Source organism: Cariama cristata, unplaced genomic scaffold, assembly GCF_000690535.1.
Source record: "Cariama cristata isolate BGI_N322 unplaced genomic scaffold, ASM69053v1 scaffold2962, whole genome shotgun sequence".
NCBI lineage: Eukaryota > Metazoa > Chordata > Aves > Cariamiformes > Cariamidae > Cariama > Cariama cristata.
The window spans coordinates 30,732-43,821 of NW_009603098.1; the positions used below are offsets into that span (position 1 = coordinate 30,732).

General features: G+C 42.0%; 1 protein-coding gene across 1 annotated transcript in view; it reads left to right on the forward strand.

Annotated features, from left to right (window-relative positions):
- The first annotated feature begins 539 nt into the window (after positions 1-539).
- Positions 540-13,090, forward strand: part of LOC104157624 (protein crumbs homolog 2-like) — a 39,507-nt gene continuing 26,956 nt past the window's right edge. The window contains exons 1-2 of the mRNA XM_009695035.1: positions 540-730; positions 11,605-12,306. Coding sequence (XP_009693337.1) covers positions 658-730; positions 11,605-12,306 — 775 coding nt within the window. The 5' untranslated portion in view covers positions 540-657. The remainder of the gene's footprint in view (positions 731-11,604; positions 12,307-13,090) is intronic.

Genomic DNA, 13,090 nt, shown 5'->3' on the forward strand with positions numbered 1-13,090 from the left:
GATTAACAGCGTGCTTTTTTTCTTTTGTCTTATTTTCTCTTTGAACAAAGCAGCCTCTATCAGAAAAGTGTGATTGATACTCATCTGGAATTTGTTTGTAAATATGAGCTGATACAGAAGCCTGTGTCCTAGAAACGACCCCCGGCCACCTCAGTCCCCAAGCCAGTCTGAGCTCCTGCCACAGCAATGGAGGAGACACCAGGTTTGCTTTTTTCATTATGGAGGGGGGAGTTCAAAAAACAGAAGGCAAAAAACCACACAGGGTCGTTTTTCCTTTTTGTCTTGTACTGTGAATCTCCCAGTTCTTCTATTCCTTAGTGCCTTTGACAGCCCAGGCTTTTGTCAGCCGCGAGCCAGTCAGCCCTCCAGCTGCTGTGCCTGTAAATCCGACTTGCTGGTAAATCCCTGTGCAGTTCAATCCGTGCGAGCCAGGCAGCGTTTTCTCTTTGTTCCAGGAACATGAGTGAAGCATTCGGGAGTGGACAGGGACTCTGTCCACTGTGTTAGTGCTAGTCCCCAATTCGGCAGAGCATGGGGCGAGTGCCTGTAGTAGAGAGAATTCTCCAAAGTCCGTGATGTGGGGAGAGCTGGTATTTGCTAGTTTCCAACTACTGTTTCTCCCCAGAGGTTTTTAGAACAGCCACTCTTAGACTTGTCATGGAATTAAAGAAAACTACCTCCAGGGCGTACAGTGCTGCTCTCCTGCTGCCACTTTTCCTCTTATTTTGGGGTAAGTTTTTGTCTTCTGTGCCTGATTCTTACCCAGCTACTATGCAGTAACTTTGGATCAAATCTGTGACCTGCCCTTGTATTGCAAAGGTAACTGAACAAAATGTCACTCTCACAGTTAGATTTGAAGCCTGAAAACTTACTGTCTGGAAGATAAACAGGCATTCCATTCTAGATATGTTTTTCCTTATATTTATTTCTTGTCTACTTTCATATTTCTCCTTGTGCACATGTATGTATGCATTTATTCACAAGAGCTGAAAGTGCGTTCACTTTCATGTAATTAAGTATTCAGCTGTTATAGTAACCATTTTCTCCATTGAAAAGTTCTGAATTTTATGGTTGTGCCCATATAGAGGAAACACAGAGCTTTATTTCCATTCTATATGCTTTAGAAATACATCTAGGCAAAAAAGGAGTGTACCTAGGGGAGTATACCAATACGTTGAAGTGCCAGATAGCTCTGGTACAAAATGTGAAGGAAGAAGACAGTACAGGAATATTCTCACTTAGAAATTTTAAAGAAAGCAGATCCATTCTGAAAGTGCAAGAAGTGATGAGGTAACAAAAGTCTGTCATGCTGATGGGGTTTTTTGTTCTGTTTTGATTTTTCCACACTGAAAACTTACTTTATAGCCTAAGAATATACCTGAGTGTGCTGGGGTTCTTCACATGAACATGTCTTTGGGCTCCAAAAGTCACCCTTGTATACAATTTCTTATGCTCCCTGAAAAATAGATTTCTCTGTTTCTTCTGGAATGGATGCCTGGAGATCTGCTGGGCCTAGACATCTGTTTTAGTCATCTAGGGATTATAAGGTCACGTCAGGAACATGTCCAGCCTTTTACTGGAAAGTATGATTGGGGTTGAACCAGCTTCCTTATGCTCTCCTCGGCACTGCCAGGCCAGTATCTGTATATAATAGTCCTGTTTGGTTTCCACTGAGCTAGGACAGGAATGATCAATGACATGAAGAAGTGGAGGTAAAATATGAGAAACATGCAGAAAATACAGTCAAAGTGCCTTTTCTCTGCTAATATCTGCTGAACACTGCATTTGGCATTTTCTTGCACTGGTGAGTGATGTGTATGTACTTTTTGAGAGCTGGAGAAAGTTTTCAGCTTTTCCTTGGATTCCCCAACAGTCTGTCCTTTTTCCCCCCCTGAGGCTTCCCTAAATTTCCTTTGCTCTGCTCACCTCAGATTATGAATATGAAAGTCAAAATATGTTTTGATTTTTGTCTTTATTTTTTTGTTGTTGTTCTCTTCCTTGTACCAGCTTCTTTGTCTGGTGCTTTAGCTCCAAGTGCCTGGAATTCCTCTGGCCACAGGGAAGCGGCAGGACTGTCTTTTGTATCTAGTAACCATAGCTACTGGTTTGGAGTGTGAAGCAATTATGGTGGCTTTGTATTGTGCAGAGGGAAGGCCCATTGCATATACGGTATTGCTCAGTTTGTGCCTGCCAGAGGGCTGGCATGTTTCTGAGGATTTGTGCTGTTTGACCATTGCACTGATAGCTTTTCAGTATTGGGTAAAGCTCTTCTCTGGAACAGTGATTTTCTGAGAATGTTGTTTTCTTTTGGAGTGCAGGTGGATGGCACATCTTGATATAGCCAGCAAAGCTCAAGGGAAGTGGTAATTTCCATAGTCTTTCCACCTGCTCCTATTTTGCAAGAGGAATTCTGCCAGATTTTAACTATAGTGAATGGTGGTATTTATGTAGTACTTTAGAATTTTAAGGCCATAAGGAAATGCCTTTTCTTGCCGTCGTGAGGCATATGACTACTTTTTTTTTATTTCTAATTGACTGTATCTAAATGTCATTGAAGCACAGAATCACTAAGTTATTTGTTCAAAATTTTTGAGAAAGTTCTGATTATCCAGATGGCCTGTTGCAAGCTGTAACCATAAGACCATTCTGCAGCCAGATCCACACCATCTCCAGTTGTTTAAAATAAATTCGAGAGGGACAGTGGTACAGATTCTGCATGTGACTCCAGTTTTACTGCTGCTATCTGTGTAATAGGCAGAATAGCTCTCAGCTAAATTTGTTGTGTTCTAAAGGAGATTCTGGAGGCTAGAATGAGTGTCTACTCATTTCTATTCCCACAACTCTAGCCAACAATGAGCCCAGTAATTCACATACCTTTGGCCTGGAAAATGCTTTGGACGCCTATTGAGAGAGAACATGTGCAGACAAACCTTTTTCTGGCAGTTTGCTATCTGCTCTAATGGAAGCTCTTGAGATTAGCTTGGACATACAGGCAGCTTAAATCTTACTTCAAAACGTGGAAACAAAGAAATACGACCTTTTCAGCTGTTTTGTTGATTGTCAGTATATTTAAATAAGAATTGAAAATTAAAGCTTGTGACTCAGTCTGGTTAACTGAATACACAGGAAACCCCCTGTTGCAGTGTTTGATCTGTGGAAATGGCTGAGAGATCAGAGAATGTGTAAACCATGAAGGTCAGCTTGGAGGAGTGTTTATTAAGGGAAAATACTGGGGTGTCATAAGCACAGAAGATCAAAGAGTTACTGTGGCAATATATGCAATACTATCATAAAACATGGATTTATCGCTCCTGTCTTTCTTCAAGTTCTAGAATCATGATAATAGGAGTTACATCTTCAAATCTGTGTTAAAGCAGTGAACAGAAAATGAAAACAAGCTAGCTGACTATTTGTTCTGTGTTAAGAGTAAGTTTAATTCCCTGAAGTGGTATTTCTGATTAATGCTGTTAATGGCTCTGGCCATAATATTGGCACTGCTCAGCCCTATGGATTGCTGCCCACCGTTTGGCGCCGTTCAGCAATTCACTGGGCGAGCTGGGTGGGAGAGAGCCAGAAACTGGCGTTCTGCTTCTTTGAGGGGGTAAATATTCTGCATGTTTCACAGGGGGAAACTGAGCCACGTCTTATTATGCCTATCTTAATGAAAGGCTGGTGGTCTAGGCCTTCATAAATTATTTATAAATATTTTACACTAGTAAACTGTGTACATATCTCTGGCATGAAAAAGCTCTGTCACACCAAAAACCTCGCATGCAAATGTTGTGGTCTAGAGCTTCTTGGTCTCCAGTAAGAAAGAAAAACAATGTCAGAAGTAGGCTGGGAAGTGGTGAAAGTACAATATCCATCTAAAACATTGGATAGGTAAAACTGCAATCTGAACTGTGTGCAGGGACTTCACTAGTGAATTTTTTTAATTAGTATCCAAGCTGGAAGTTGGCTAAGATGCTGCGCTTGTGTATTTAATCTACCAAAATTCTACAGGATATATCAAAGCCATGAATAGTAAGGCTCTTTTTAAAATGACTCTTCTAAAAGATGCTATAGGCATTGCTAGGATCCCTAGCATCTTGCTGGGCCATTTATTCCATATTGTCTTAGAAGTACTACCTGCTGATAGCTAACATTGCTTTTTGATTACCTAATCTTTATTTTGAGGGGCTTTTTTGTCATAGTGCTATGTCTTGCTTCACAGAGATTGTCAGATCTGACAAGCTGATAACCTGAGATGATAACGATGATGTTTAGATTCAGCCAGCAGATAGCATCTCAGTCTGCATTTTCACTGAAATATCATTTCTCCCTTTTATAAAAAATGGAGAGGAAGAACTTGATGCTAGGCACCAGGATCTTCAGGGTAATTGAATATACCTGATCCTAATGGTGGCATCACCTGAGCATGAGACCAGGAAATTCAGACAAAAGCTGATGGGAAGTGTGGGGGGGGAGAGAGGTAGCAGTGGGTAGGTGGAAGCAGGTTACTTCAGCAGAGCTTCTCCTGGTGGCTGGCAGAGGTGGTAAGCTGCTGCAGCTTGGGGGCTTAGTAGTTGTGATCAAACATTGGTATTTTGAAAAGTTTCCCATGCCCATATTCCATTTTCTGATGCTGAATAGAAAAGCCCACTGTTAAAGCAGCTGTCAAAAGATGCCCATTACTGTGTTAAACAGGGCAAGGAATACAGGTGATGGAATATTTTAGACTAGGGGAAATATCAGTGCCAATTATTAGCATGTCATGAGCTTGACAGTAGTCTCAGAGAATTTCAGGGCCTTGCTTTCTGATTCTAGTATTACCAGAAGTAGGTGCTTTGGTCAGGTCTGGGTAGAAGGGGTTTAATCTCTCTGTGTCAAGAAGGAAATGGGGCTTTTAAGGCCCTAGGATGTGTAAAGCCACCTAAAAAGGCCTTTTATGCTCCCTGGACAAGTACACTGAAGGTACTTCCTAAAGAGGGATTTGATTTTTTTTCTGCCATTACCTTCCATAGCAGATATGCTATCCTTCCAAAGTTAGCAAGACTGGGGAAGAGAGAGGGTGAACATAATGAAAGCCCCTTTTCAGGCCTGTCCAGTCTTCTGTCCTGGTGTGTGGATCCTGGGAACAGGCCTTTCACTAAGCCTTTACACTGACCAGGACAGGGAAAGATCAGCAGAGGTCAGCAGGGATTTACCAATATAAGCACATGCCTTCCTGTTGTCATGGAGACATAACTCTTTCCATTCCTTTCTTCAGAGTTTATTTAGTAGTTGTGTTACTCTGATACTTGAGGTGGAGGGGTTCCCTTTCTACCCTTGGCCTCAGTGCCTTTCTCTAACGGGAAATGTGCTGGGGTGATCACTGTGAGCACAACCTGACTGGTAAGAATTGCATCAGGCTGGGGTTTTGAGCATTCACAGTTTAGGCACTTAAAGATTCCTGTAGCTCAGTTGTTATTGCGGTGCAATTGGAAGCTGCTGCTGGGAAGCCTGCTGTTCTGACCTCTTGGTTGTAAATTGTCTTTTTTCCAGTTGTTGTAGTGAGTAGGGCAGGTGAAGTACACCTGAGGGAAGCCTCTTGCTCCACGAGCCTGCAGTGCCTTTTTGTGAAAGATGGTAGTCATAGGGAGCAAAATTTAAAATAGCGTGGAGTCAAGGAACTCAATAACAAATCCATACACAAAGGGTACTTAATACATTGTGACTGGGTCATAATTTTGGAAACATAAGTGTCTTTTCCCAAAGTATATCCCTAAAACAAGAGGAGAATCTGCCAGAGTCCTGTCTGTTGCAACTTGTTTAACAGAAAGCAAAAGTGCTATGCTAGGACATGCAGTGTGTAAACTCTTCTCTGTCTGAGAATCCTTCGCAGTAATGGGTTCTTGAGGAGAAGAGTGCACGTCCCTTTACTCTGCTTGGTTCATGTCACGGGGAAACACTGTTGGGCGTACGTGTAGCCTGGTTACCCCTTGAAAGCATTGCAGCTTTTGACTGGTATTTTACGTCCTCTATTTTTCTGTCTTTTTTTTAAACTGGACTGTGGGTAATGTGAATTGTGCTGATTTTTCTGGAGAGAGAAGCTGAAAGGATCAGAAGAGTTGGACATATGCAGATTCTATTATCTTCCTGTTGTCTCAGAAAGCCGCACTTCTGATTGACCCAAAACCAGGAAAAATACAATTCCTTTTATCATTAATGTTCCCATAATAGTTTGTGTAAAGTACCCAATCTGACATCCTATACCACTTTAGAGCCTACCTTGTCCTGCTAGGTCTTCTTTGCTTCCTGAGATGATTCAGGCATCTAGGAATGATCAAAGCCACAGCTGGAATGTGCAAAATTGGGCAAGTTTTCAGAGCGTAGAACTCGGGGAAATATATTGCCAGTGGGAATCCAGAAATAAAATACACCCTTTTATTTCCTTTTGCTAGACAGTTGTATATTTATATTATCTATATCTATATTTATGTCATCTATGTATGTGCTGAAATAAAGCACCTCCATGTTATAGAGACTGCAAAAATCTGTCTAATTCTGTAATACCTCTAATGTAAAGTATTAAAGGCTTTAAATGATTTCATCTACAGGACACTTGTGAACTACCTGTAACTATTTTTTTAAGTTGAACAAACTGATACACAAAGTGGAATTGGCTTGCCTAAGCTCCACATTAAGTTTTTGCTGGGCCAGGAAATAATATTACAGCATCCTGACTCTTCTGGCAGTTGTATCTGTGGTTGTGAGCATTTTGCTGAGAGACTGTATAGAATGGTGAAAAGATGAAAATGTACTCTGAGTGCAGTGCAGATGCATGAACAGGTAATCAGAGACAGGTATTTTCAGTAAGTACCTCTGAGTCTGCTTAGAATCTTTTTGTGTTTGTGGAGATGATATTGTTCCATTTGAGTAACACATTTTATCAATTGTCAAAATTGTCCTTCAGTATGAAGGAAACAAGGTGTTATCTGGCCTGATAACCCCAATGCCTGCCACTTCCCTGTTGGAATTTTAAGTGACTATTAAGAGCACCTTTAAGGTAGTTATCAGTGAAGCACTGAGCATCTTCCATGAGGTCAGGTGTATCCCCAGCTTGAGGGCATCCATCGCCTCTATCATAGTTTCCCAAGACTTTGAAAAAACTAACTTCTGAAAGGCGAAACCAAAAAATAGAAGCCAGTGAGTAATGCTAAAGCAGCGTCTCACAAGCGGTGAAGTAATAAAATGACTGAAGTGCCTTGTCCTGTGTATTGTCTTAGCAACTCATAATTTGACTCTAATAAAACCTTCTGCCAGCAGTGCTAACATAATGTCAGGATGGAGAGGGGAGACAGTGAAAGAAGTTACTTCAATGCAACTCATCTTGTGGGGGAAATTACCACTGAGGTTTCACAACATGTGTGAGAACAAAGTTGAGGGGTTTTGTTTTTTAAAGAAAAGGACAGAAGCCTTGCTACAGCTCTTTGAGAACCTCCTTCTCCCACACTGTCTTTATCGGTTCCCACAACTCTCTCTGCCAGTGCAGTGCAACAGCATCTTGTCCTGGTTTACCAAAGTAAGAGGTTCCTCAGGACTCTCTGGGAGAGACACACTGACCTACGACCAGGGGGATCTCGGATTGCCCATCATCTCATTAATTTCCAATTTCTCTTTATGGCTAGAAAACTCGGTGTTGCAACTGCCCTTTGACAAGATTGTTTAGTAAAAGTATTAAGTATAAAATTACTAAAGCCTGGTAATGCAGCTTGTTTGCCTTACAATTGATACAAAAGGTCACAAACCTCATCTTTTAGGGAAAATCTTTGTCAGCTACCTTTAAAGTGTAAAACCAGACCTGTCCTAACAGAGCTCAATGAATGCTTTATATGCGACTGTTAGCCTTTGAAGTTCCTCCTAATCCACCCCTAAATGCCTGGAATGTATTCTTCAAAGAAACTGTAGTCTTCTCCAGTTTCATTTCAGAGTAGGGTTGCAGGATGATATGACTGTAATATATTTTTTGCATGGTTTTTTTGCTTACAAACTTCACCAGTTCATATTCTTGTGAAACATAAAGGAAAAATCCTGAATGTCCTATCATTGTTAATCCAGCAACAGCTACTTTTGTGGAAAACGATAAACTCTTGTGATTCAACGATTTCTTTGACCTGATTTTCACCATTTACCTGAAACAGCATAGTCTGAATTACATGTTTTCATGGTTGGTATATTGTGCAGCAGGAAAAACTAATTTATTCATTATGCCTATTAGCATTAGGTTCATATTCATAAACTATTCACATTCATATAATAATCTATCCCCAAATCTATTCTAAAATTGAAAGGAATTATTGTATGCCCTAGGACTCATGGGTGAAAATAACAAAACCAGAGCTAAAAAGGTCATACATGTTCTTTCTCGAGCTAGGTGATAGTGTAAGTCTTTGATACCCATTTAGTACACTGAATTCTTGCAGACTCTGCATTTAACTTCCTGGTGATGTCACAAGTGTTGTACTCCCTTCTCGCTGCTGAAATCCCCCTTTCTGACATCACTCTGTAACAGACTCTGTTCTGAATTTTTGCCTCAGCTGTGGAATTATTTAGCCAGAAGTTTAGCACTGCTACTGAATGAATAATGGGGTTATACTATATTTATACAGGGGCATGTTTTGTCCTTGGGAAATATTCCAGTATTAGTATAGGCATGCTATATACAGGTGAGTGTACGATATAATCTTGGAGTTAGTGTTGTTAATACGCCTGTAACCTTTACTGAATAGGGCAAACACGTGGGTAATTTTCTGCAAGCTGCAGTTCACAGAATAATTAGAAGTTATTTAGATATTGTTTAATTTCTTGTGATATACACTGCAGTCTTCTCAGCCTGCTCCAGGTATGCCTTGTGAGCAATGCTGTGCCACTTCAGAACATGCAAGAAGCATTTATACTGTGTACTTATAATGGAAGCCGAAAACTATGCCTTTGAAATTACTTCAGCCTGTCCACACTAGCAGTGCTTGGTGATTCTGTTGAAGGGTGAATTTCTTTGCAGATGGAGTCTGCTGCAAATGAGAGAAGTTCTGAACATGCAGTGGACTTGGTCTCTTTTTTTAATCACAGACTGTGCTCCTGGCCTGTGGAAAGTGCAAGCTGGGACTGGTTACTCATTAAGCGTACAAAGGCTCATAACTCCTGCCTAGTAAAGCCCTTTTGCGAATAGTTTCCTGGGCTCCTACTCTAATTGCTACAGAGATTCCAGGCAGATTCCGTCATCCTTGTTTTCTGCCTGACTGGGAATCTGAAAATAAAAGGGTTGATGGCAGAATAATGAGATTGCTGGACAGTGCAATGCTCAGCAACTCTCCCCAGCATCACATGAGAGAGGAATGGAGGGGTGGGCGATAGAGATGATGCTGGGAAGAGAAAGGGCTGTCTAAATCGCTGAGCACCCTCCCTCCCCCAGCAACGCTGCCTCTTAAAAGAAGACTTAGAAACACTGCAGTCTTTTGGTGGGAGGAATGTGGGGGAGGTCAGGGCAGGGGCAGGCTTTTGTAAACCAAAGTCTCCTATAAATCCCTTCCAGGCCCTGAAGTCGGATGCCTCCACCTTAGGTGCAAGGAGACTGAGGAGCTGATGGGGCAGTGAGTTGATAGAAAACCACTGACACAGATGAACTACTGGGTGTGTAGAAGGTGCACCAGAGCAAGGCAAACATGACCAAAAATGGTTGGGGTAATGATGGCAGGAATGAGAGAATGTGTAAGGTCAGGAGAGAAGTGATGCTGTGGTGTGTGATATTGGCAAATCCTTCGTATGGAGTATGGCACGTTAAAACATTTCTCAACTAGCAGTAATGCAGTGAGGGTCAAGGGTTGTGAGCTGTAGGTTGTATCAGAGTTACTGCCCACTCTCCACCTGCAGTTTTGGGGAGTTTCCCAGAGACTGATTCCTGTCACTAGCGGGACCACAGTTACATACAGAAGACAGCAAAAGGGCAGAGAGCTGCTGACACAATGGCATCTGAAAACAAGGTTAAACACTAGTGATTGCTTGAGTTCCAGTGCTAGGCAAAATCAGGATTGTCTCACTAGAAGCAGTAGCTATTTCTCAGGTACCATTTGCTATTTCATGAGCTTTACCTCTGCTTTGTGGCCATTTTTCATACACATTTTCAGAGCATCTGCTATATAGTAGTTTGCAGAATTACTTCCAAGTTTGGATATTTCGTAAGACTTATGCAGGAATCGGTGTCGGGTATCTCTTCCCTACAGCTTCTCTCCTATCTATCCTGGAATGAAGCAGAACAAAAAAACTCTATCAGAAAGCCGCAGTGGGATGAGGGGCTAATGACTGCTGCCTTTGTGAAGGGAGAAGTTCTCTGTTTGCATTGCCTTTGTACTACTTTTGTATGTTTTGGGTTTTTTTTTTTCTTCTGAAAGTGTATAATTTTGTCATTGAGTCCAGAGCATATATCCTAATTCTAGTATCAAGGCAACTATCTCCTGTCCCCTGGGCTATTCTGCCCTTTCACCAGATTGTTTCACAAAGTGAATTTGAAATTTCTTTTGGAAAAGAAATGAGGATTCCTCCTATTCTTCCATTCTGGTCCATTAACAAATATCTAAATTGAATACTTTTTTGGTTTTTGTATCATGTATCGTATATAATCTTATTTATATGAATTAAATTGGCAGTCCCGTTGGCACGTCCCATCACATTTCTGGATGGTGGGATCACTTAAACACTAACGTTTTTGGGACAGCAAGGCATTGTGGCTGGGTGTGAATAAATTGGTCACATCCAAATGCTCCTAGATTTAGGAGAATCTGGTCTCAACATTAGTTGCTGGTATCTGGATATTAGACTGGTGTTTTGGCTCTGCAGATGCTAAGAGTTTGGATCTAAAATGCCATCAGGACAGTCAATCTCATCAGTCTCTGCTCTACTTTGTTCTTCTCGTAACACCTAAAAATTTCCCGCTGTGTAAATTTACATGTCTAACCTGTGGGGAGAGGGTGCCTGACCAGTGGTTATCAAACTTTGAGCTGCTCAGTGTAGTCAGAGACTGGGTGAAATGTGCAAGTTTGGAGTTTGGATTGGATTGTTTATGGCAGCATCATCAAATCACTAGTGGATTAGCTGAGAAAAAAATTGTATCCCCAGAAGGAGCATCTGGGACATCTAAGAGCCACAGCCAATATCTTAAAACATACTGTCTGTCCCTCTGGATTTCCAGGCACCAGTACCCCACTGGTGAAAGGGGTCATTGAATTTTACACAAAGTTCATCTTCTGAATGGATTTAAGGTGCTATGCTTTGCTGCTCTCAAAGTGACTCGGGGATTAGTAAGCACAAGTAAAATAGTTGGTTTGTGAGCGTCTCCTAAAAGACACACATCTAGTCACCTGATTTAGCAAGAAATTCCTGATTGCCATCATATGAAGGCATGTTGTGTTGTCTTTTTTATGGTAAAGGTTTGATTCTTCAATACCCTTCTCGGCTAATGGCAAGAACAGACCCTCGCAGTGTGGAACTTAGGTGGGCATTCTCTGAGTTGTATGTGGTGATCAGCAGAACAACTTTCTTCTATAGGGCTACAAATGCTGGCTAACAAAAAGTCTCTTTTCTCAACAGGAACTTCATACTCTGAAAATGATAGCAGCTGTTCCTCATCCCCATGTGTGAATGGTGGGAGCTGTAAGGATTTGGAAGTGGGTTACCAGTGCACCTGCCCCATGGAGCCTGTAGCCTACATGGGCATAAACTGTGAACTCCTCTATGACGCATGCATTAAACATGAGTGTCCTGCCCATAGGATTTGCAACGGGACTCCAGGACTCCTGGAATACAAATGCATCTGTATGCCTGGCTTCACAGGTATTGATTGTAACATTAATATTAATGAGTGTGAGAGCAACCCTTGTAAATATCCTCATTTTGAATGTGTAGATAGTGTAAATGGATACACCTGTAAATGCCAAACAGGACTGAATGGAGAAGGCTGCCAAACAGAAAGCTCTGTGTGCTCTAGCCACCCCTGCCTAAATAACGGGACGTGTGTCGAGGGTCCTGGGGACTATACCTGCATCTGCCCACCTGGCTTCACCGGGGCCAACTGCAGAGACAACATTGATGAGTGCACCTCCAACCCCTGCCAGAACGGAGCCATCTGCCGAGACAGGGTGAATGAGTATAGCTGTTTCTGTGTGCCTGGGTTCCAAGGATACAACTGTGAAATAGACATCAACGAGTGTGCGTCCCGGCCCTGTAAAAACAATGGCACCTGCCTGAATGAGATGGATCACTATTTGTGCAAGTGCGTCCCCGGCTACACAGGTACCTTTCATGCTCGTGTACTAGCCGGGTGGTTGGGTTATGTCTCACTGTTCATGTAGTTCCACAGTTTGCCTGCTGCTGATGTGTCTTGTAGTGTTAGTAGCTGTCCTGCGAAGCTGTTGTTTTACAGCTATGAGACTAAATCTCTGTTGCACGACTCATATTTCTGGAGCATTTGGTACTGTGTGTGAATAATGGTGTAGGGCTTGTTGTTGCAGCTTCCAGGCAATAGTTGAGGCTTTGATTTCCGTGGATGGTGTGGATGTTGAGAGACATGGATCTGAGAGTGGAAATGGGTGGACTGTCTGAGACTTGAGGACTAGATACAAAGTAGGTGTGATTAGTTGTCAGTATGAAATTAAGGGAGATATACAAGAAAAGAGATTTATTGTCAGGAAAGTGTATACTTAGTGTTTCCAGGTATAACTTGTCTCTGCCTATCTGGCCTGTAGTTCTTTCTCCTGTCCTGCAGGATTTCTCTGAGGGAAGTAGTGTTTTTGGAATAAAGCGGCTTTTATTTGGAGATTTCTTTTCCAATTCTTTCATGCCTGGCGAATGTTTTTTTGGCATGTGACATAAGTATCTCTTTCTTTGTGCATCTGTGCTAATGATGATTCAGGGAGTAATCTACACCTGTGAGTTATCTGTGGGGGGAGGCAGTGGGGGGTTCTTTCTCCAGCCCTGCTTATCAGAGTGGAATGCAGTTGTACTGCGCCCATGTCTGCCTGGTACCACCTAGCACATGAACTTTCTTGGCCTTCCTCGTTGTCACAGACTGAAGTGT